Source organism: Carcharodon carcharias, chromosome 18 (genome assembly GCF_017639515.1).
Source record: "Carcharodon carcharias isolate sCarCar2 chromosome 18, sCarCar2.pri, whole genome shotgun sequence".
Lineage (NCBI taxonomy): Eukaryota > Metazoa > Chordata > Chondrichthyes > Lamniformes > Lamnidae > Carcharodon > Carcharodon carcharias.
Genome location: NC_054484.1, coordinates 187,501 through 211,517, shown reverse-complemented (window position 1 = coordinate 211,517; position 24,017 = coordinate 187,501). Strand labels below are relative to the sequence as shown.

Genomic DNA, 24,017 nt, shown 5'->3' with positions numbered 1-24,017 from the left:
GTGGACAGTCGATCACCAGAAATTGAGACAGAGGTCAAGGAAGGGAAGGGAAGTGTCAGAGATGGACCATGTGAAAATGATGGAGGGGTGGAGATTGGAAGCAAAATTAATAAATTTTTCCAGTTCCCGACGAGACCATGAAGCAGCACCGAAGTAATCATCGATGTATCAGGGAACGAGTTGTGGGAGGGGGCCGGAATAGGACTGGAACAAGGAATGTTCCATGTACCCCATAAAGAGACAGGCATAGCTGGGGCCCATGCAGGTACCCATAGCCACACCTTTTATTTGGAGGAAATGAGAGGAGCTAAAGGAGAAATTGTTCAGTGTGAGAACAAGTTCAGCCAGACGGAGGAGAGTAGTGGTGGATGGGGATTGTTCAGGCCTCGAGGAAGAAGCTAAGGGCCCTCAGACCATCCTGGTGGGGGATGGAGGTGTAGAGGGATTGGACGTCCATGGTGAAGAGGAGGCAATTGGGGCCAGGGAACTGGAAATTGTTGATATGATGTAGGTGTCAGAGGAATCACGGATGTAGGTGGGAAGGGACTGGACAAGGGGAGAGAGAAGGGAGTCAAGATAACGAGAAATGAGTTCCGTGGGGCAGGAACAGGCTGAGACGATCGGTCTACCGGGACAGTCCTGTTTGTGGATTTTGGGTAGGAGGTAGAAGCAGGCTGTCCGAGGTTGGGAGACTATGAGGTTGGAAGCTGTGGAAGGAAGATCTCCAGAGGAGATGAGGTCAGTGACAGTCATGGAAACAATGGCTTAATGTTCAGTGGTGGGGTCATGGTCCAGGGGGAGGTAGGAGGAAGTGTCTGCGAGTTGACGCTCAGCCTCTGCGAGGTAGAGGTCAGTACGCCAGACAAGAACAGCACCACCCTTGTCAGTGGGTTTGATGACAATGTTGGGGTTGGACCTGAGAGAATGGAATGCAGCAAGTTCAGAGAGAGACAGGTCAGAATGGGTGAGAGGAGCAGAGAAATTGAGACAACTAATGTCACGCCGACAGTTCTGAATGAAAAGATCATGAGAAAGTAAGAATCCAGAGGGAGGGGTCCAAGTGGAGGGAGAATATTGGAGGCGGGTAAAAGGATCCATTGAACGGGGAGAGGACTCCTGCCCAAGGAAGTGAGCACAGAGACGAAGACGGCGGAAGAAGAGTTCAGCATCATGCCGAACCCGAAATTCATTGAGATGAGGGTGCAAGGGTACGAAACTAAGTCCTTTGCTGAGCACTGAACGTTCAGCATTGGAGCAGATAGATGGGGACACCACTACCTCCAAGTCACTCACCACCCTGACTTGGAAATATATCACCGTTCCTTCACTGTCACTGGGTCAAAATCCTGGAACTCCCTCCCTAACAGCACTGTGGGTGTACCTACACCACATGGACTGCAGCGGCTCAAGAAGGCAGCTCACCACCACCTTCTCAAGGGCGTCTGCGGACGGGCAATAAATGCTGGCCCAGCCAGCGAAGCCCACATCCCGTGAATGAATAAAAAAAAAAAGTTGTGTGGATAAAGGGGAACCAGTAGATGGGAACATAGGAAATTGGAGCAGGATTAGGCCATTTGACCCTTCAAGTCCATTCTGCCATTCAACCAGATCACAGCTGATCATCTTTTACCTCAATGCCATTTTCTCACATTGCCCCCTTATCCCTTGTCCCCATTTCCCTTGATATTTTTAATAACTAGAAAGCTATTAACCTCTATTTTGAACATACTCAATGGCTGATTCTGCACAGCCCTCTGGGATAGAGAATTCCAAAGATTCATCTCCCTCTGACTGAATAAATTACTCCATCACATTCCTAAATGGCTTGCCTCTTATTCTGAGACTGTGTCCCTTAGTTGTAGACCCCCCCCAGCCAGGGGAAACATCCTTCCTGTAATTACCCTGTCGAGCCCTGTAAGTATTGTGTATGCTTCAATGAGGTCATCTGTCATTCTTCTAAACTCTAGAGAATACTGGCCCGGTCTCCTCAATTTCAACTCATGGGACTATTAGGACACAGCCGATGGTAAAGGCTGAGTTGGTCAAATCCCAGAGGGAATCTTGAAACAACTATCATATCCATTTTTGCAATTTGTATGTTTCGAGATGCAGGCTTTGAATTCAGTTGTAAAAAGACCGCCGAGTTTCAAGAGGTTTTTTTTATAATCCTAAACTAATACAAGAAAGATTGTAAGCACATACATGTCTACAAAATTACTACCATAATAACTACAAAAATCCCCTAATTAATTTGACTGTCAGTTATACCCCGGTTAAGGCAACAGTAAATCTCAGATTTAACGGATGCTTGACAGAGCACACCCTGGACTGTCGCATTGAAATGAGTTTATTTCAGCTCTCGGTCCTTGCAGACAGACTTGAGGTTTACAGGCTGGAGACTTTCTCACACTTGTTAAATCTTAAAATGCCTCTCCCTGACACAATCTCCTTTCTCCTTTATACATATCTTCCTCTTTGAATGTAAATTTTCCGTTGTATCGCTAGCCTTTTAACTTTACCTCTTCCAACAACAACATTCTTTGATTCCACCAATTTTATTAGTAAGCTGAGAAAAATAAACACATTACTTGGCAACTTCTAGCTAGGTGCAAGATTTCACCCATTCTTTTGAATGCTTTATATCAAAATGTAAATTGCCCCCTTGATACCTATGTTTCTAAATTTCCCCATATTCATCTAATTACCATTTCAAACCTACTTCTTTCTGTACAACAAAGCTTCTAGACCAGCTGGCTTTAATCCAATTAACATGCGCGCGCGCACACACACCACTAAACTCCATTTTAAAAAATAATTTTCAATAACATTATAGGCAATCTCCTCATGACCAGGACAATCCTACAGGGATTAGTCTGGTGAACCTTCATTGCACTTCCTATATGGCAAGTACATCCTTGGGTAAGGAGACCAAAACTGTGCACAATATTCCAGGTGTGGTCTCTCACCAAGGCTCTATACAATTGCACTAAGACATCTTTACTCATGTACTCAAATCCCTTGCAATGAAGGACAACATAACATTTGTCTTCCTAATTGCTTGCTGCACCTGCCGGGTTTTGGTAACTCATGAGAAAGGATATCCAGCTCCCTTTTGACATCAACACTTTCCAGTCTCTCACCATTTAAGAAATACGTTGCCTTTGGTTTTTCTGGCAAAGTGGATAACTTCATCCTTATTCACATTATATTCCATCTGCCATGTTCTTGCCCATTCATTTAGCCTTGAAGCCTCCTTGCATCCTCCTCAATTCACATTTCCATCTAGTTTTATGTCATCAGCAAATTTGAAAATAGTGCATTTGGTCCCCATATCCAAATAACTTATGTAGATTGGGAACAGCTGTGGCCCCAGCACTGAATCTTGTGGTACCCCACGAGTAAAAACAGCCTGCCATCCTGAGAATGACCTGTTTATTCCTACTCTGTATTCTGCCTGTTAACCAATTCTCAATCCATGTCTGTGCATACCCCTCAAACTCAGGTGCTCTAATTTTGCTAACCAACCTCTTGTGAGTCCTTATCCCATCTTATGGGGCCTTCTGAAAATCCAAATACACCACATTGAATGGTTCTCCCTTATCTGTTTTACTCGTAACATCCTGAAAAAAAAACTTCAACAGGTTTGTCAAACATGATTTCCCTTTCATAAAGCCATGTTGACTCTGCCCAATCTCACCATTATTTTCAAAATGTCTCGTTATCACATCCTTCATAAATGATTCTAGCATTTCTCATCCTACTGATGTCAGGCTAACAGGTCTGTCATTCCCTATTTTCTCTCTCCCTCCTTTCTTAAATAATAGGGTGACATTTGCTACCTTCCAATTCACAGGAACCATTCCAGAACATATAGAATTTTGAAAGATGATCACCAAAGCCTTGACTATCTCTACAGCCACCCATCTCAACACGGATGTAGACTATCCGGTCCAGGGAATTTATCAACTTTCAGTCCTATTAATTTCTCCAGTACAATTTTTTACTACTGCTAATTTCTTTCAGGTCCTCAATCTTGCTAGTCCCTTGGTTCCCTCGTATTTCTGGGGGGGTTTTTGTATTCTCCCCCATGAAGACACACAAATTTGTTTAGTTACTGTGCCATTTAGATCTAGTATACCTGGCTTTCCAAAAGGCATCAATAAGGTCCCACACGAAAGGTTAATAGGCAAGATAAGGGCTTATGGAGTTGGGGTAATATATTAGATGGATAGAGGATTGGTTAACTGATAGAAAGAGAGTGGGCACAAAGGGGGCATTTTGAATTTGGCAGGCAGTGAATGGTTGAGTGCCACAAGGATCAGTGCTGGGGCCTCAGTTATTTACAATCTATATTCATGACTTAGATGAAGAGACAGAGAGTAATGTATCTAAGTTTGATGATGATACAAATCTAGATGGGAAGGTAAGCTGTAGGGAAGACACAGAGGCTGCAAAGAGAAATAGACAGGTTAGGTGAGTGGGCAACAAGATTACAGATGGAGTTTAATGTGGGAAAGTGTGAAGTTATCCACTTTGGTCATAACAATAAAAAAGCAGAATATTTTTTAAAAGGTGTGAAACTTGTAAATGTTGATGTTCAGAGAGACTTGGATGTGCTCATACAAGCAACATAGAAAGTGATCAGGTAGGTGCAGCAAGCAATGAGGAAGGCAAATGGTATGTTGGCCTTTATTGCAAGGGGATTGGAGTGCAAGAATAAAGAAGTCTTGCTATAGTTGTACAGGATTTTGGTGAGACCACATCTGGAATACCGTGTGCAGTTTTGGTCTCCACATTTAAGAAAGGATATACTTCCATTGGAGGCAGTACATTGAAGATTCATTAAATTGATCACTGGGATGAGGGGGTTGTCCTTTGATGAGGGGTTGTCTTTTGTTGAGAGGTTGAGTAAATTGGGCCTATATTCTCTGGAATGAGAGGCGATCTTATTGATTCTGAAGGGGTTGATAGGGTTGACGCTGAGAGATTGTTTCCTCTGGTCGGGGAGTCTAAAACACAGGGGCACAGTCTGTGGATAAGGGGCTGATCATTTAGGACTAAGGTGAGGAGAAATTTCTTCACTCAGAGCGTTGTGAATCTTTGGAATTCTCTATCCCAGAGGGTTGTGGCTGCTCCATCGTTGAATAAATTTAAAACAGGGATAGACAGATTTTTGGTGTCTCAGGGAATTAAGGGAATGGGGAGCGGGCAGGAAAATGGAGTGGAAACCCAAGGTCAGTCACGATTGTATTAACTGGCGTAGGAAGCTCGATGGGCCGTGCGGTCTGCTCCTCCCATTTCTTGTGTTCTTGTGAACAGCACGGGATTAGATACAGTTAATCTCTTGACAGTAACCTCAGTTAGTAACTGGGGTCCCTTTGTCCATTGCAGGTTATGGATGTCCTCCATGCAATGGGTCCTGACACTGTGGTGATCACAAGCTCCGATCTTCCCTCTGCTTTCGGGGACAAGTACCTAGTGACTCTTGGCAGCCAGAGGAAGGGTGAGTGAGGCTGCTTCTCAGAGATTGAGAGAATAAGTTTATTTCTAACACTGTTATTGTCTGGGGTTGACACAGCACATATTCTAATGCAACTGTCTGCTGTGGCGCAGGGGGAGCACTTTCCCCCCAAGTCTAAAGATTCCAGACACACAGTCTTTAGTACACAATCCAGCCTGGCACTCTCTGTACACCATCGGAGATGTTTTTATTTTATGGACTTTGGAACAAGAGCAACTGCCCTTTGAGTCTGTTCTTTATTCACAGTGAAAGTCAGATGATGTGAAACCAAGGCTCAAACTTTCCTCTTTGGCAAACCCCATCGCATGGTACTATTTTGAAGAAAAGCAGTGGAGTTATTCCCATTGTCCTGGTCGATATTTCTCTTAACATCACAAAAAACAGGTTATCTGGATCATTATCACATTCCAGTTTGAGGGAGCTTCCTGTATGCAAATTAGCTACCAATTTACCTACATTACAACAGTGACTACAATTCAAAAAGTACTTCATTGGCTGTAAAGCACTTTGGGATGTGAAAGATTTAGTTGGGATACATTTTTTGCTGTTAAACTGGAACATTCCCAGAATTCTTCCCTGCTTTGTGTCCACTCACTTTGACACCACTCACTCAGTAACCCCTCTCCCCCAGCACCCTGTGTTACTGACTGTATCTCTACTGATGTTAATCCAGCTCCCTCACACTGTCACTCAGTAACCCCTCTCCCCCCAGCACCCTGTGTTACTGACTGTATCTCTACTGATGTTAATCCAGCTCCCTCACACTGTCACTCAGTAACCCCTCTCCCCCCAGTGCCCTGTGATACTGACTGTATCTCTACTGATGTTAATCCAGCTCCCTCACACTGTCACTCAGTAACCCCTCTCCCCCCAGTGCCCTGTGATACTGACTGTATCTCTACTGATGTTAATCCAGCTCCCTCACACTGTCACTCAGTAACCCCTCTCCCCCAGTGCCCTGTGTTACTGACTGTATCTCTACTGATGTTAATCCAGCTCCCTCACACTGTCACTCAGTAACCCCTCTCTCCCCAGCTCCCTGTGTTACTGACTGTATCTCTACTGATGTTAATCCAGCTCCCTCACACTGTCACTCAGTAACCCCCTCTCCCCCCATTGCCCTGTGTTACTGACTGTATCTCTGCTGATGTTAATCCAGCTCCCTCACACAATCACTCAGTGACACCTCTCACCCCATTGCCCTGTGTTACTGACTGTATCGCTACTGATGTTAATCCAGCTCCCTCACACTGTCACTCAGTAACCCCTCTCCCCCCAGCACCCTGTGTTACTGACTGTATCTCTACTGATGTTAATCCAGATCCCTCACACTGTCACTCAGTAACCCCTCTCCCCCAGCACCCTGTGTTACTGACTGTATCTCTACTGATGTTAATCCAGCTCCCTCACACTGTCACTCAGTAACCCCTCTCCCCCCAGCACCCTGTGTTACTGACTGTATCTCTACTGATGTTAATCCAGCTCCCTCACACTGTCACTCAGTAACCCCTCTCCCCCCAGTGCCCTGTGATACTGACTGTATCTCTACTGATGTTAATCCAGCTCCCTCACACTGTCACTCAGTAACCCCTCTCCCCCCAGTGCCCTGTGATACTGACTGTATCTCTACTGATGTTAACCAGTGATATGGAAATTGGTAGAATCCATTATTAAGGAGGTTATGGCAGGATATTTAGAAAATCATAATGGGATTAGGCAGAGTCAACATGGCTTTGGGAAACTAACTATTTGAGTTTTTTGTGTAAGTGACAAGTAAGTTGGATAAAGGGGCACCTGTAGATGTGGTGTACTTGGATTTCTAAAAGGCATTTGGTAAGTTTACATACTAAAGGTTACTTCACCAAATAAGAGAAAGTAGGGGGTAACATATTAGGATGGATAAAGGATTGGTTAGTTAAGGGGAAGCAGAGAGTAGGGATTAATGGACTTTTTTGGGTGGGTAAGCTATAACTAGTGGGGTGCCACAGGAATCAGTGCTGGCTCCTCAACTATTTACAAGTTATATCAGTGATTTGGATGAAGGGACCTAATGTGTGGTCGCTAAACTTGCCGATGACACCAAGATAGGTAGGAAAGCTGTCAAGAGGAGGTAAAGAGTCTGCAAAGGGATAAAGACAGGTTAAGTGAGTGGGGTAAAAATTGGCAGTTGGAGTATAATGTGGGAAAATGTGAACTCTTCAATTTGGCAGGAAGAATAGAAAAGTAGCATATTATTTAATTGGAGCGAGATTGTAGAACTGAGGTAGAGAGGGACCTGGGTGTCCTCGTAGATGAATCAGAAAAGTTTGTTTGCAGGTACAGCAAGTGATTAGGAAGGGAAATGGAATGTTGGTGTTTATTGCAAGAGGAATGGAATATAAAAGGAGGGAAGTTTTACTGCAGCTGTATAGGACCTTGGTGAGACCACATCTGCAATACTGTGTGCAGTTTTGGTCTCCTTATTTGGAAAAATGTAAAACTGCATTAGAAGCAATTCAAAGAAGGTTCACTCAACTCATTCCTGGGATAAAGGGGTTATCCTGTGAAAAAAGGTTGAGCAGGTTGGGCCTGTACCCATTGGAGTTTAGAAGAATGAGAGGTGATTTTATTGAAACATACAAGATCCTGAGGTGATTTGACAGGCTGGATACCAGGAAAATGTTTCCTCTTGCAGGGGGAGACAAGAACTAGGGGGCACAATTTAAGTATAAGATTTTACCGTTTAAGACAGAGATGAGGAGAAATTTTTTGCTGAGCGTCCTTCCCTTCCCCAGAGAGCATTGGAGGCTGGGTCACTGAATTTATTCAAGGCTGAGTTAGACAGAGTTTTGATAGACAAGGGGGTCGAGGGTTATGGGGGTGCAGACAGGAAAGCACAGTTGAGACCACAACCAGATCAGCCATAATCTTACTGAACAGCAGAGCAGGCTCGAGGAGCTGAATGGCCTATCCTGCTCCTAAATCCTATGTTCCTAAACTAGCTCCCACACATTGAGTAACCCCTACCCCCCCACCCCCCCCCGACCTGATAAAGTTCTATTACCTGCTTGATAAGATAAAGACCAAGACTGGCTCCTTCAAACAGAGTTCTATTTTTGATGCATGAAACAAAACTGGATCCTTGTCTCACCTGTTCTTGTTTTTTTATATATACCAAATGGGTACTTACCTTGTTAATTAATAATTACCAGTGGAACTCCTTGTGAGTTAACTGTTTCCTTCCCCAACAGATTCCTCTCCTCTTAAGGGTTACTTTCATCTTAAGTATATATAAATTAATATATATGGATCTTTACCATAACAAACATCAACAATATAATTTTTCCATTCAATAAACCCTACTTAGCCCCCCTTCTTAGAAAAAAAAATGGATAGAAATGTCTACACAAAAAAAATCCCTTTGCCTTCTCAAAGACAAGGATGTCCCTCCGAGGATCTCCAGCAACTGCTTGGAGGTGGTCCTCCTCTTTTGGTGAAGCAGTCGATAATTGGTAGCTGTTATCAAGCCATTTGATCTTGGCAATCTCCTTATTCTCGAGCACCTGTTTTAAGCTTGCAATGTCAATTCGCGATCTCTTTTCACTGAGGCACTTCATAGAGTGAATATTTTCTCAAAGTGACTTATTGCCTATATGACATTCTATAGGTACCATTCCTAAATACCCTTTTCCATTTAAAATTCTTGCCAGCATCTTTGGTATAAAGGATGCCATATCCACTGCCTCAACAAGAGTCGGAGTCTCTGCATCCAAAGTACTTTTTACAACTCTGTGTATCTTTTTAGCTTCCCACGCCAAAGGGCAACATTTACCCCATGAGAAATATTATAAATCCTCCCGCACTCAAATCCATCACAGATTTGCACAAGATGCGTCATTAAATACAGTTTCATTTTCCTAACATCACCCAAAGATGGGAATTTCAAAACACACTGCTCCATTTTTAGTTTTGTCAATATTGTGTTTACTCAGATACTTACTTCAACTTTGGGATCGATCATTTTGGTGCACAATTCTAAAATGTCAGAACTGATGTCCGGCCTTGTTTGTTTGCCTAACCAATTGAGTTGCCCAGTTAGACTTCTAAAAGTCAATAAGAGGAACTCGGAAGCCGCTGTATCTTTCTGGGAGGCCCTACTATGACTAATTGCCTTGGGACTGATAATCTCTAAATAGGATTGCTGATGTAAAGTGACGCGTGATCCACTCTGCCTAATTTCCAATCCAATGTTTTGAAACACACCAGAAGCCTGAACTGGCAAATGAGGTTAAGGGATAGGCCAATAGAGATTCTGTGGCAGACTTTTAAAGGGATATTTCAGAATACATATAATATAAATTCCAATGAGGACACATAATATATACATTCCAATGAGGACACATAATATATATATTCCAATGAGAAAGAGGAATCCCAAGGTGACGGCCCACCATCCAGTGGTTAGCTAAGAAAGTTAAAGACGATATCACACTTAAAGAAAAAGCATATAATTATGCAAAGATAGGTGGCAGGTCAGAAGATCAGAAAGAATATAAAGAACAGCAAAGAATGACAAAAAGATTAATAAGGAGGGAAAATTTAGAGTACGAGCAAAAGCTAGCTAGAAATATAAAGACGGATGGTAAAAGTTTCTATAGATAATTAAATAAGAAAAGAGTTAACAAAGTGAGCGCTGGTCCTATAGAGAGTGCATCTAGGGCATTGATAATGGAAAGTAGGGAAATGGCGGATGAATTGAACAGGTATTATGCTTCGATCTGCACTATAGAGGACAGCAGTAACATCCCAGAAATAGCTGTAAATCAGGAAATGGGAGGGAGGGAGGAACTCGGGAAAATTACAATCACCTGGGAAGTGGTGCTGTGCAAGTTGTTGGGGCTGCGGGCTGACAAATCCCCAGGTCCGGGTGGACTTCATCCTAAAGTCTTGAAAGAAGTGGCTAGTGAGATAGTTGATGCACTGGTTTCAATTTTCCAAAATTCCCTAGATTTGAGGAAGGTTCCATTAGGTTGGAAAATAGAAAATATAACCCCTTTATTCAAAAATTGAAGGAGACAGAAAGCAGGAAACTATAGGCCAGTTACCTTAACATCTGTCATAGGGAAAATGTTAGAAGCTTTTAACAACGATGTTACAGCAGAGGTAATCAGGTGGAGTCAATATGGTTTTTTAAAAGGGAAATCATGTTTAACCAATTTATTCACATGTACTGTGGTGGATAATTAGGTAATTAGGAAAGCTAATAGAATATTATCATTTATTGAATGAGGAATTAAATACAAAAGTAGGGAGGTTATGCTTCAGTTGCACTGGGCATTGGTGAGACCACATCTGGAGTATTGTGTACACTACAGGTCTCCTTATTTAAAGAAAGATGTAAATGCATTGGAAGCAGTTCAGAGAAGGTTTACTAGACCAATACTGGGGATGGGTGGGTTGTCTTATGAGGACAGGTTGGACAGGTTAGGCTTGTATCTGCTGGAGTTTAGAAGAGTAAGATGCAACTTGATTGAAACCTTTAAGATACTGAGGGGTGTTGACAGGGTGGATATGGAAAGGTTGTTTCCTCTTGTGGGAGAATCTAGAACTAGGGGCGTCACTGTTTAAAAAGAAGGGGTTGCTCATTTAAGACAAAAAATTTCTCCTCATCCGGGGGTTGAGCGTCTATGGAACTCCCTTCCTCAAAAGGCAGTGGAAGCAGAGTCTTTGAATATTTAAGGCAGAGCCAGATAGATTCTTGATTAAAAAGGGGATGAAAGGTTATCAGGGATAGGCAGGAATGTGGGGTTGAGGTTCCAGTCAGATCAGCCATGATCTTTTTGAATGTTGGAGCAGGCTCGAGGGGTGAGTGGCCTACTCCTCCTAATTTGTATTTTCACATGTAAACCTGACTTCCGATCTTGAACTTCATTCTGAGCCCAGTAATGACAACTATTTCAAATTCGCTATTACCACCCCACAAATTAAAATAGCTTACATGCATCATAAAGATGCCTGCAAGTTTCCTTCCATAGTGTCAATAAAACATTGCCAGGTCTGCTTTCAATTGAAGACAGCCCAACTTTGACAAAACTGACCTCACTGAGAAATACAAACTCTGGAGGTGTCATTTAAACTGTAGACGCATTTATTTAACTAGCGCCTCTCTTGATGGACAGAGAAAAACTTCCCTTTGAAGTTGGTGTCTCTGCAAAAAGGCAGCTTTAATATCAATGGACTTGTATTTGTAGCCAACAGAGCCAAGCTGATCTTCAGAATAATTTTTCTTGCCATAGATTAATCTACTCTTATGCACTGGTCTCAAGTTTTCTTCAAACCTTCGTGCCACTAGCCTGGCTTTAGCTTTATAAGTCCCATCAGGAAGCACCTTTTCTGTGCATATCCATCTATGAGACAGAGCTGATTGTCCTCTATCTGTCACTTGTGTATAACCAAATTCTTTTCAGCTATGCAATTTTTGCTGTTTGGCATCCTTTACTAATTTATCATCTAATTTGTTTGAAGCTACTAAGACTTCTTGATCACATGGGCTTCTGCTCCTTGTAGCGTTACCAGTCTGTGCCATATTCCTTGACCTTGTTAAGCTACGCCCTCTATCCTGCCTTCCATCATGCTCCGGACTGTTACTGTTTGATCTCCCTTTCCCATTTATAGATGTTCTTTCAACAGTTCGGGATCTCTTCCTAGAGGTGTGTTCACTCCCAGATCCACTGTCTGAACTGATGCTGTGTTTCCATGCCTTCCATTTTTGTACTTCATGTTCCCAATCCATAGGCCTAACCTCCTGTCCTTTGTCATGTACATTTAACCAGTTTTCATATGTTCCAGTGGCTTTCCCTGCTCTACCTACAATCGTTGCTTCCTACCATTGACTGGCCTCCTCTGGCAAGTACGTAACTTTAGTGCCAATTTTTGGCAGTTGTCCTATGGGACAAATCGCTTCATCTTCTTCATCCAAATTACTCACTCCATCTTCAGATACCCTGTCAACTTCAACTACCTGGTCCTCACAATCATGCAACATATGGATATGAGAAGTAGATGGTTCCTCGTCCATTCCTACAACCCTTTCCAGACCTGCAAATCTGTAGTCTGTGCCAACTAACTTCAATGAGAGTACCTGAATAATCTGGTTCCTGTGCTGTAAAATGTCTGTTTTATCATCTTTACCTATAATCTTTCCCAGGCCTTTCCATTCATTAAGTCCTTCTCTTTTACAGTATACCATGTCCTCCTGATTGAAAATAGTTTCCGATGGTCGCACACTGTGTCTTAGAGCTCATCGAATTCTTTCTGAAACTTCAGCTTTAAGGAACACTCTTTTACTCACATGTAGTGTGTTTAAATGCTCAGAAAAGGTAGAGCTAATCATAGTTCCCTCCCAAGCTGGGGGATGATCATTCAGGACTGCAGGAATTTTTGGGTTTCTACCAAAAATCAACTGATATGGACTATAGCCTCCAACCATCTGCAGTGAATTCTTGGCATGGACAGCCCATGCTAGTGTTGATAATTTACAGCTTGGTCTGTCTGCTAAAATCTTAAGCGTTTCATCTATCACCGCGTGATTCATTTCACACACTCTGTTACTAAAAGGAATTTCTGCTGCTGCATTGCCAGTGGTCCCAATCTGGTCCCTATCCACTTTTCCATGACCTGGTCCGCAATTTTCTTTACTGTGTACGATTGTCGACTGGCTAAGCCTTGGCCAAATCTATGAAATGTAAAAAAAATGTTGTTTTCCTCACCCCACTCCTTTGAACCCATCGCCACAACTTTATTGAAATCCCTCACTAAGGATTGATGGTCTGCTCAACAGTAATGGTATTTCACCAGACACTATGTCCATGCTGAAGAAATGATTGACTCCAGCTGTCTTACAGGGAATCACTACCCTTTTAAAAAGATTTTAAATTATCATCATCTCCAAATCTAAAACTGGTGGAATTCTCAAATTCTTTAACTTAATTCCAGTCCTTGTCATTTAAGGAGCCCAGGTAGAATTTTAGCTAGTCTATTCCACAGACTGTAGATGTGCATCTGCTATCTAGCACCGCGCAGTTGAAGGACACTACCATCAAGCCGTTCATCACCAGGCTGAAACGTCTTGTAACTAATGCAATGCCCTCTCTTTGTCAATGTTTCCATCTTCTTCAGCATCTTATGTTTAATTTTGAACACCTTATTATATCACTTAGGACAGTTCATTGCATAATGGTATTTTGAATCACACCTAAAGCACAGACTGACCACACCCTAGGCATTTCTGGAGGTTCATTCTTTTGTCGTAAATCCCTAATTCTTTCCTCCTGCCATAATTGTCCAATGTGTTTCTGTCCCCATTGTTTCTAGTTACAAATCTCCTTTCATACTGACGCCTGCATCCTGTTTCTAAATGATCTCGTCATCCCGTTAACATTGTATCCTCCATTTTCTGTCTTACCACCGAATGGCTCATTTGCACCATGAACGCTGCCGAAAAGGAACGTTTTTCTGAGGAATTTTTTTTTTTAAGAGCTTCTGACATTTGTTCCAGCAGTGTGTGTCTTTCTGCAAACTTAACTCCTGTCAAAAATAGAAATCTGTCCGTATTCGATACTTTAGCACAGTCTAGTAACTTGATGTTAGGGACCTGGGTGTCCTTGTACACCAGTCACTGAAAGCAAGCATGCAGGTGCAGCAAGCAGTTAGGAAGGCAAATGGTATGTTGGCCTTCATTATGCGAGGACTTGAATACAGGAGCAAGGATGTCTTATTGCAGCTGTACAGGACCTTGGTGAGACCACACCTGGAGTATTGTGTGCAGTTTTGGTTTCCTTACCTAATACTTGCCATAGAGGGAGTGCAGTGAAGGTTCACCAGACTGATTCCTGAAATGGCAGGATTGTTGTATGAGGAGAGATTGGGTCAACTAGGCCTGTATTCACTAGAGTTTAGAAGAATGAGAGGGGATCTCATTGAAATGTATAAAATTCTGACAGGGATGGACAGACTGGCTGCAGGGGTGATGTTTCCTCTGGCTGGGGGGTTGTCTGGAACCAGGGGTCACAGTCTCGGGATACGGGGTGGGCCATTTAGGACTGAGATGAGGAGAAACTTCTTCACTCAGAGGATGGTGAACCTGTGGAATTCTCCACCACAGAAGCTGTGGAGGCCAAGATACTGAATATATTTAAAGGAAATAGATAGATTTCTGGACTGTAAAGACATCAAGGGGTATGGGGAGAGAGCAGGAGTACAGTGTTGAGATAGGGGATCAGCCAGGATCATACTGAATAGCAGAGCAGGCTCAAAGGGCCAAAAGACCTACTGTTGCTATTTTTTCAATGTTTTTATGCTTTCTTAAAGGCCAGCTCTGATTGCAAAAATTCTGTCTGGAAATTCTCCGATCTTGCATATAATCTACTGAATTTATTTAATCTTCTATGGAGCCATCCTCCAACTTTCTAAATTTGTCAAAATCTGACCACGCTCCGTAAGCACTTAATAAATCATCCTTCTGGTAGATCTTATTGATAAGATCCAATAACGCTTCGAAACCTTCATTCGTGTCCAAATGTTCAGGCTCCAACTCTGAAAATACTTTGCATCTTATTTTGCTTTTGTATGGTAATGAAAGTGCCAAGGGCATTCCCTGTTTTTCCTTCGGCAAGGACATAACCAGTGTCCACATAGTTACTCCATCTTCCATTGCTCATCGGGTTGACTCACACCCTGAAACTCCACATTTTGATTCAGCCAGTCTCCAAAGTTAATCCAAACCACTCTTCTCAAAGTTCCAAATACAGTCTTTAGTCTGAAGAAAGTTTAGTTTCCAATCTTTTATTTACAAGCAGAAGCCATCCCCTGTTACCACTGATAAAGTCCCAATACTTGCTTGACAATAAGATCAAGACTAGCTTCTTCAAACAGTTTCATTTTTAGTGTATAAAGTGTATTTAGTGTATATCCTTGTCTCAACTGTTTTCTCTTTTTCTATATACGAAATGGGTACTTAGCTTGTTAACTAATAATTACCAGTTGAACTCCTTGTGACACAACCATTACTTGACTTTGTTTTTGTATTCAGTGTTTCTAAACACAGTGAAGTCATGCGAAATTCCCTGGTTAGGTCTCAGCTGGAGTATCGTATCAAATTCTGTGCACCATACTTTAGGAAATACAATACCTGGGATGAAGGAGTTCAGTTAGATGAAGATATTGAAGAAGCTGGGATTTTTGTCCTTACAGCAGAGAAGGTTGAGGGAGATTTAATTGAGTTGTCCAAAATTGAGGGCTTCTGCTGGAGCAAGTTGAGAGACTATTTTGCCTGTAAACGTATCAGCACCCATCAGCAGATCAGCGGGTGCAGATCACTAGACCAGCGAAGGTGTCATTAAGGAAAAAGACAGAGCTGGCAGTTGTAACAGCAGTGGTCTCCTCTTGCTGAAGATGTGTGCTGAGCATGAACTCTTAATCACCAACACAGGTTTCTGCCTTCCTAAGAAGTCTTGAATGCATCCTCATTCTGTGCATTAGCATCTAATCGACTACATCATCACCAGGCAGAGGAACAGGCAAGATGTGTGTGTAACGAAAGCTGTGTGCAGTGCTGACTGTTGAGCTGACCACTGTCTTATCATTTCAAAGCTAAACATCAAGATCTATCCCCCAGACACTCCCAGGGTATGAAGGTCCAGAAGCATCTCGTGCTCGATGTCTCAAGGCTCAAACAGGCAGTCGTGAAGGAATCTCTCTCAGAAAAACTTGAGAGTCACCCTTGAAAATAGACACTAACTGCATTGAGGATGAAGGGGTGATCTTCAGGGATATAATGTACCCCAGTGCTCTGGCATTAAGATTGGTTCAGTGAACCAGTGAGATAATCTAGAAACTACTGGAGGAGAAACATCATCTCCACAGGGTTTACCTCAATGAGAAATCTTCACTATCCAAGCACAATGCCCATGGAAACATTCGCAGGGTTGTCCAGTCCAAACTCAGAAATGCAAGACACTTGGCTGAATCTGAAAGCAGACGAACTGCAGTTATATGCAGACGCAAAGACTGGAAGTGATTGTACAATGCTTTGAAATTATCTATGGGCCCCGGGCTACTGCTTCATCACCAATCCACTGAGCCATTGGGTCAACACTGCTCACAGAAAAAGCCTAAATTCTAGTAAGATGGGCAGAGTACTTTAAGCAAATCCTCAATCAGCCTTCATCCATCAATGAAGAAGCAATCAATAGTCTGCCATGGGTTACCATCAACTGTTCTCTTGATGACCCTCTCTGTTAGCAACAATGAGAGCAGTCAAACTCCTGTCTAGTGCAAAGCTCCAGGAGCTTTGCTATCCCAGCTGAAGCCTACAAGGCTGGAGGTCAATGTGTACTCAGGAAGCTCGCTGAACTCTTTCAGTCTATGTGGAAGTAACTAACCCTCCAGCATGTTTTCCCTCTGTCATACTCTCCGATGCCTTCTATGGTAGTGATCCTGGCATCTAAATCTGATTTCGCATGGATGGGACGCTGCTCATCTGAGATGACACCAGGCAAAGACCAAAGTCTCCAAGGACATACTTTGCAATTTCCTGTTTGCTGGTGACTGTGCGCTAGCTGTTGGTTCAGAGTTGGACGTGCAATGTTGCATGGGCTTGTTCTCCAATGCATGTGACAACTTTGGCCTTACAATCAGCACAAAGAAAACTGGAGTAATGAACCAGCCTGCTCCAGGAAATCCCATCTCAATCCCAGGGTTTCAGTCCATGACCAGAACCTGTCAGCAGTGGATAAGTTCACTTATCTCGTCAGCTCTCTCTCTCTCTCTCTCTCTCTAGCTGTCCATATTGACGGTGAGACACATGCAAGAATTGTCAAACAAGTGCAACCTTCGGCAGATGTTGAACATCAATCGGGGAATGAAGAGGAGCAAGTTTTCTTACCAAACTGAGAGTCCATAGATTAATAGTCCAGCTCACTCTGCTCTGTGGATGTGAGACTTGGATTGTGCACCAAGTCATGCCAAGAAGCTCAACCACTTTCACTTGAACTTCCTTAGGAAACTCCTGAAGATCAGATGGCTGGACAAAGTACCAGACACTGAGGAGCTCACTCGAGCTGGCATGCCAAACATTAACACCATATTGAGACAGCCACCTTCGCAAGGACAGCTAGGGATGGGCAATAAATGCTGGCCCAGCCAGCGAAGCCCACATCCCATGAACGAATTTAAAAAACCTGAGTTAGGCTGGTCATGTAGCTAGAATGCCTGACATTCACTTAGCAAAGTGAATCTTCTATGGAGAGCTTGAGTCTGAGGTGTGCACTCATTCCGGTCAAAGGAAGTGCTACAAGGGCACTCTGAAGGCTTCACTGAGGAGTTTTGAAACTGAGTCCTGGGAGGAACTTGCCCAGGATCGCTACACCTGGCACAAGCAATTAAAAATGTTGCGGTCTCCTTTGAAAGCAAGGACATATCAGAGACAGAGGGAAAACGTAAGGAGAGGAAATCCCGAGCCAGCAACTCATCCAAAACTTAAATAGTCTGCAGTATCCTGTCCGATTTGCTGCAGAAATTTCCAGGCACAGATCGGCCTTAGTGGTCACCTACGTACCCAGTGGAACCCTAACAAATACCCGAGATGAAGAACATGTTCAGCTTTTGAGATGAAAATGACCAAGAAAGAAGCATCAGTAATAAGATAATAAGCAAATGAATCAGAGGGGAAATGAGAAACCTTTTCACACAGAGGATGGTTATGATTAGGAATGCACTACCCAAAAGGCTGGTTCAATCAGATTCCATAGGAACTTTCAAAAGGCAAATGGGCAATTGAAGAGTTAAAATACGCACGGTTATAGGGAAAAAGCTTGGGTGTGGCAATGAATAGAAGATCTCCTTCAAAGAACCAGCATTGATAACAATGAGTCAAATCGCCACCTTCTGTGCTGTAAGATTCTAGCCAATCTATTCTCCAATGTTAATATTTCCTGTCTTAATCTCAAACCCTTGAAGTAAATTCCACAGCCTCATGACTCTCAGTGTGAAGAATTTCTCCTGCACTCTATTCTAAATCTCTTACGTTTAATCTTGTGTCTCTGGCCCCTTGTTTTGACCCCTGAATTACTGAGAACTATTTGCTTCTATCTTCTCTGTCCCATCCTTTCATAATTTTAAACATTTCTGTCATATCAGCTTGTAATCTGCATTGTTTGTTTAAAAAGAAAATTAATTCAAGATTTTCTTTGTATTTGTATTTCCTCTTTCCAGACAGTATCCCAGTGAACCTGCACTGTACCCTCTTTAAATCCTCAAAGTTTCCTGAAGTGTAAACTCCAATACTCACGGCACTGCTGCTGAGATCATAATAAAGGTTTATATAGGGTCGTTATTACCCTTGGTATTTATATTCAATATTTCTTTGAACAAACCTAGAATTTCAATCGCTTTTTATATTAACAGTTTTACCAAGCTGAGATCTGCCTTTCATGTTCTGTGAACCTATCCCAGGTTCCTCTGCTCCCGCCCCACACACCCGCCTAACTCTTATTCTGTGTCATTATTGCTGTTGTTCTTGTGATCAGTGATGGCAGGCGGTTCACAAGTGATGGAGCGAATTCGAATGGAGATACCGAAGGTGGATGCTGTGTTTGTGGGGACGGGTGATTTATTTGCAGCTATGCTTCTGGCTTGGACACATCAGCACCCCAATAACCTCAAGGTAAGGGTCACACTGCAGACATCTACCACAGGAAACGCAGCTCAAGAAAACAGAAGCAAGTGATATTAAAGGGACAGTGGTAACTTGGATGTGTAATTGTCTAAGGGGTGAGAGGCAGAGAGTAATGGTTATTGGATGTATTTCTGACTGGAGAGAAGACGACTGCAGTGGGGTCCTTCAAGGATCAATAATAGGATTATTGTTTTTCTTGTTTTATATATAAATTGTCTGGACTTTTTTTAATATGTGGGTGTCACTGGAGGGACATAGGGAAGTGATGGGGTAGTGATATTGTCACTGGACTAGTATTCCAGAGACCCAGGGTAATGCTCTGAAGACACGGGTTTGAATCCCACCTTGGCCAATGGTGGAATTTGAATTCAATAAAAATCTGGAATTAAAAGTCTAACAATGACCATGAAACCATTGTCGATTGTTGTAAAAACCCATCTGGTTCACTAATGTCCTTTAGGGAAGGAAATCTGCTGTCCTTACCTGGTCTGGCCTACATGTGACTCCAGACCCACAGCAATGTGGTTGACTCTTAAAAATGCCCACTTAGCAAGGGCAATTAGGGATGGGCAATACATGCTGGCCCAGTAATGTCCATCCACATCCCACGAGTGAATAAAAAAAAACTGGCTGGGCTATCATTTATTGCCCATCCCTAACTGCCCTTGCTAAGTGGGCATTTTTAAGAGTCAACCACATTGCTGTGGGTCTGGAGTCACATGTAGGCCAGACCAGGTAAGGACAGCAGATTTCCTTCCCTAAAGGACATTAGTGAACCAGAATGGTTTCTTTTTTCAACAATCCAATAGTTTAATGTTGGATTTATTTGATTGTATTTACATTCCCCAGCTGCTGTGGTGGGATTTGAACTGGTATTTCTGGATCATTTCAGGCCTCTGGGATTACTAGTCCAGTGACATAACCACTGTGCCAAAATTCCCTTAGTGTATAGGGTGTACAATTTATAATTTGTAGATGACACCAACTTCAGCAGGACATAGGCAAACTGATGAAATGGGCAGATAGAATATAGTGCAGCTAGGTGTGAAGTGATGCAGGAACATCAGTTCAGAGCAGATCTGGTAAAGGGGACACCAAATAGACAGAATGAAAATTGAGGGATTTTCAAAGAGCAAGTTTGAAGAAGCTGTTTTCTCTGGAGTCTGTGTTAGGAGTCAGAGGACATACATTTAAAATAATTAGTATAAGAATGAGTTAACCTGAAAGCAGCTGCTCACAAGGGTGGTGGAGATGATCAATGATTTTAAAAGGAAATTGGGTGGGCACTTAAGGGAAATAAGCTTGCAGGACTATGTGGACAGAGTCGGGGAATGGGACTGTTAGGAAATAGAAATTGTTTAAGTAAATATGTATATTTTGGTGTGTTAAGAATAAGGTATATCTTTAATGTTTGTTTAACTTGTATTTGTGTGTTAAGAAAAGGAGAAATTGCGTTTTAGTTTCACTTTAAAAGATGCCTGCATTTTACTAACTCTTTATAACTCTTGAAGGGAAGTTAAAACAAACACAACGTTGAAAAAAACTGCTGTTGCCTAGCAACAGGGGTCCAGCGAGAGTGACCCACAGAGACAGAGAAAACTAGAAACGCAGTTTCAGTTCCGTTTGAGTTCAGTTGAAGCCAGGATTCCAGAAAGGCTGGACAGCAGAGGGACAGATAGCAAGTCCCAAACTAAAGTTGAAGCCAGCTTCCAGGAGAAGCTGGACACAGGAGAGGAAATTGCAGAAGCAGGTTCCAGAAACTAAAGAATAAGGAAGTCCCCAAATCCAGGGGAGTAGAACATGAAAGGTCACAAGCGGACAGTCTAGTCAAAGGACAAGGACAGGAATCTGGGAAAGGTCCTGTTCTGTGGAAGTGAAAGTAAGGAGCAAAGAGGAAGGCTCCAAGCTCAAAGAGAAGAAAGCTGCAGGACGCAGATCTAAAGCAATATAGGCTTGCGAGAAGCCAGAAGGTTCGAGGAGACAGCAGAAGGTCTGTAATGTTTTACAATGGGCATGTGAAGCAGTGGCGTTCTGTTGGAACAGTCAGAGAGAGAGAGAGAGAGTACATGGAAAGAAGCTTGAATGCATATGGCGATCCAGGGGAGAGGAACATTGGAAGGAGAGTTCAAAACTCTGGGAGTGGACCCTTGTGAAAGGTGCCTGAGAGAAAGCGTTGTTTGGGAGAAGATTCCTAAGCAAGTTCTTGGAGAGTCGGGATTGGAAACCTTCATGTGAAAGATGGAGTTCAGTGAGGCCAGTTAGCTCAGTGTGACAAGCGTCTGGGGAGAGTTGAGGAAAGATCCACAGCATCTGTTTAGAGTGGCATCTGTCACTTGGTTTCAGAGTGTGGTGTCTCTGACCACAGGTCACCTATTGGTTTACATGGACTGTGCTTACTGTGAACATTAGAGTATAAGATAGATTTTGTAACTTGTATTATCCTTACAAATCTGCATTTATCTGTAAAGGTATAATTGTGGGTGAAAGAGTATTGGGGTAATATAGTTCATCTCTTGTTTAATAAAAGTTAGGATGCAGCAAAGCGGGTTCCACCCTGGGATCAGCACTTGTCCAGTTGTAACACCAGCTGGGATCATAACAGGACTGACTGGCTTGCTTGACAGAGATCCAGCATGGATTCCATGGGTTGAATGGACTTCTGTGTTGCGATTTGGACTACCCAAAATAGTGGGGAAGCAGATTCCACTTTCAAAAAAGATATAATCATTGAACCTTAAGAGCAGAGAAGGCGGCCATTCAGCTCATATACCTGGAACCAGGTTCTAGGGAAAAAGCTGGGGTGGGACAATAATTGGACAGGTCACCGAGGCTGAAAATCCACCTGCAGAGCTGTTCAAGATTCAACGAAACAACTACAAATTATTCTTCATTTCTCTGTATCCTACTCTTGAACGTGGTAACACGTTCTGGGGTACGGGTCGCACACGCACTGACTCTCGCTGGGGTACGGGTCCCACACACACACACTGACTCTCACTGGGGTACAGATCCCACACACACACTGACTCTCACTGGGGTACGGGTCCCACACACACACTGACTCTCGCTGGGGTATGGGTCCCACACACACACTGACTCTCACTGGGGTACAGATCCCACACACACACTGACTCTCACTGGGGTACGGGTCCCACACACACACTGACTCTCACTGGGGTACAGATCCCACACACACACTGACTCTCACTGGGGTACGTGTCCCACACACACTGACTCTCGCTGGGGTACGTGTTCCACACACACTGACTCTCACTGGGGTACGGGTCTCACACGCACTGACTCTCACTGGGGTACGGGTCCCACACACACTGACTCTCACTGGGGTACGGGTCCCACACACACTGACTCTCACTGGGGTACCGGTCCCACACACTGACTGTCACTGGGGTACGGGTCCCACACACACTGACTCTCACTGGGGTACCGGTCCCACACACACTGACTCTTACTGGGGTACGGGTCCCACACACACTGACTCTCACTGGAGTATGGGTCCCACACACACCGACTCTCACTGGGGTACGGGTCGCACACACACTGACTCTAACTGGGGTACGGGTCCCACACACACTGACTCTCACTGGGGTACGGGTCCCACACACACACTGACTCTCACTGGGGTACAGGTCCCACACACACACTGACTCTCACTGGGGTACGGGTCCCACACACACTGACTCTCACTGGGGTACGGGTCCCACACACACCGACTCTCACTGGGGTACGGGTCCCACACACACCGACTCTCACTGGGGTACGGGTCCCACACACACTGACTCTAACTGGGGTACGGGTCCCACACATTCTGACTCTCACTGGGGTACGGGTCCCACACACACCGACTCTCACTGGGGTATGGGTCCCACACACACCGACTCTCACTGGGGTACGAGTCCCACACACACTGACTCTCACTGGGGTACGGGTCCCACACACACCGACTCTCACTGGGGTACGGGTCCCATGCACACTGACTCTCACTGGGGTATGGGTACCACGCTAACTGACACTCACTGGGGTATGGGTCCCACACACACTGACTCTCACTTGGGTACGGGTACCACACACACACTGACTCTCACTGGGGTACGGGTCCCACACACACGCTGACTCTCACTGGGGTACGGATCCCACACACACAAACTCTCACTGGGGTACGGGTCCCACACACACCGACTCTCACTGGGGTACGGTTCCCACACACACTGACTCTCACTGGGGTACTGGTCCCGCACACACTGACTCTCGCTGGGGTACGGGTCCCACACACACTGACTCTCACTGGGTTACAGGTCCCACACACACTGACTCTCACTGGCGTACAGGTCCCACACACACACTGACTCTCACTGGGGTACAGGTCCCACACACACTGACTCTCACTGGGGTACGGGTCCCACACACACTGACTCTCACTGGGGTACGGGTCCCACACACACTGACTCTCACTGGGGTACGGGTCCCACACACACTGACTCTCACTGGGATATGGGTTCCACACACACTGACTCTCACTGGGTTACAGGTCCCACACACACTGACTCTCACTGGCGTACAGGTCCCACACACACACTAACTCTCATTGGGGTACAGGTCCCATACATATTGACTCTCACTGGGGTATGGGTTCCATACATGCTCGATACGAGAGCCATTTCTGGTGATGTCTTCTCCTGTCTCAGCCAATGATCCTTACAGTAACCCCTGACACTAATTTTCATCCTTTTCGCACACAGATTGCCTGTGAGAAGACAGTCTCCG

At 43.9% G+C, this 24,017-nt stretch overlaps 1 protein-coding gene across 2 annotated transcripts in view; it reads left to right on the top strand.

Annotated features, from left to right (window-relative positions):
* The window catches only part of pdxka (pyridoxal (pyridoxine, vitamin B6) kinase a), a 57,522-nt gene that overhangs the window by 26,934 nt on the left and 6,571 nt on the right, over nt 1–24,017 (top strand). For both annotated transcript variants that reach the window (XR_005945787.1, XM_041210737.1), the window contains exons 8-10: nt 5,392–5,503; nt 19,087–19,223; nt 23,993–24,017. The exon at nt 23,993–24,017 is cut by the window's right edge and continues 42 nt beyond it. Coding sequence is in view for 1 of the 2 variants with exons in the window: in XM_041210737.1 (XP_041066671.1) it covers nt 5,392–5,503; nt 19,087–19,223; nt 23,993–24,017 (274 nt within the window). In the remaining variant the exon portion in view is untranslated. The remainder of the gene's footprint in view (nt 1–5,391; nt 5,504–19,086; nt 19,224–23,992) is intronic.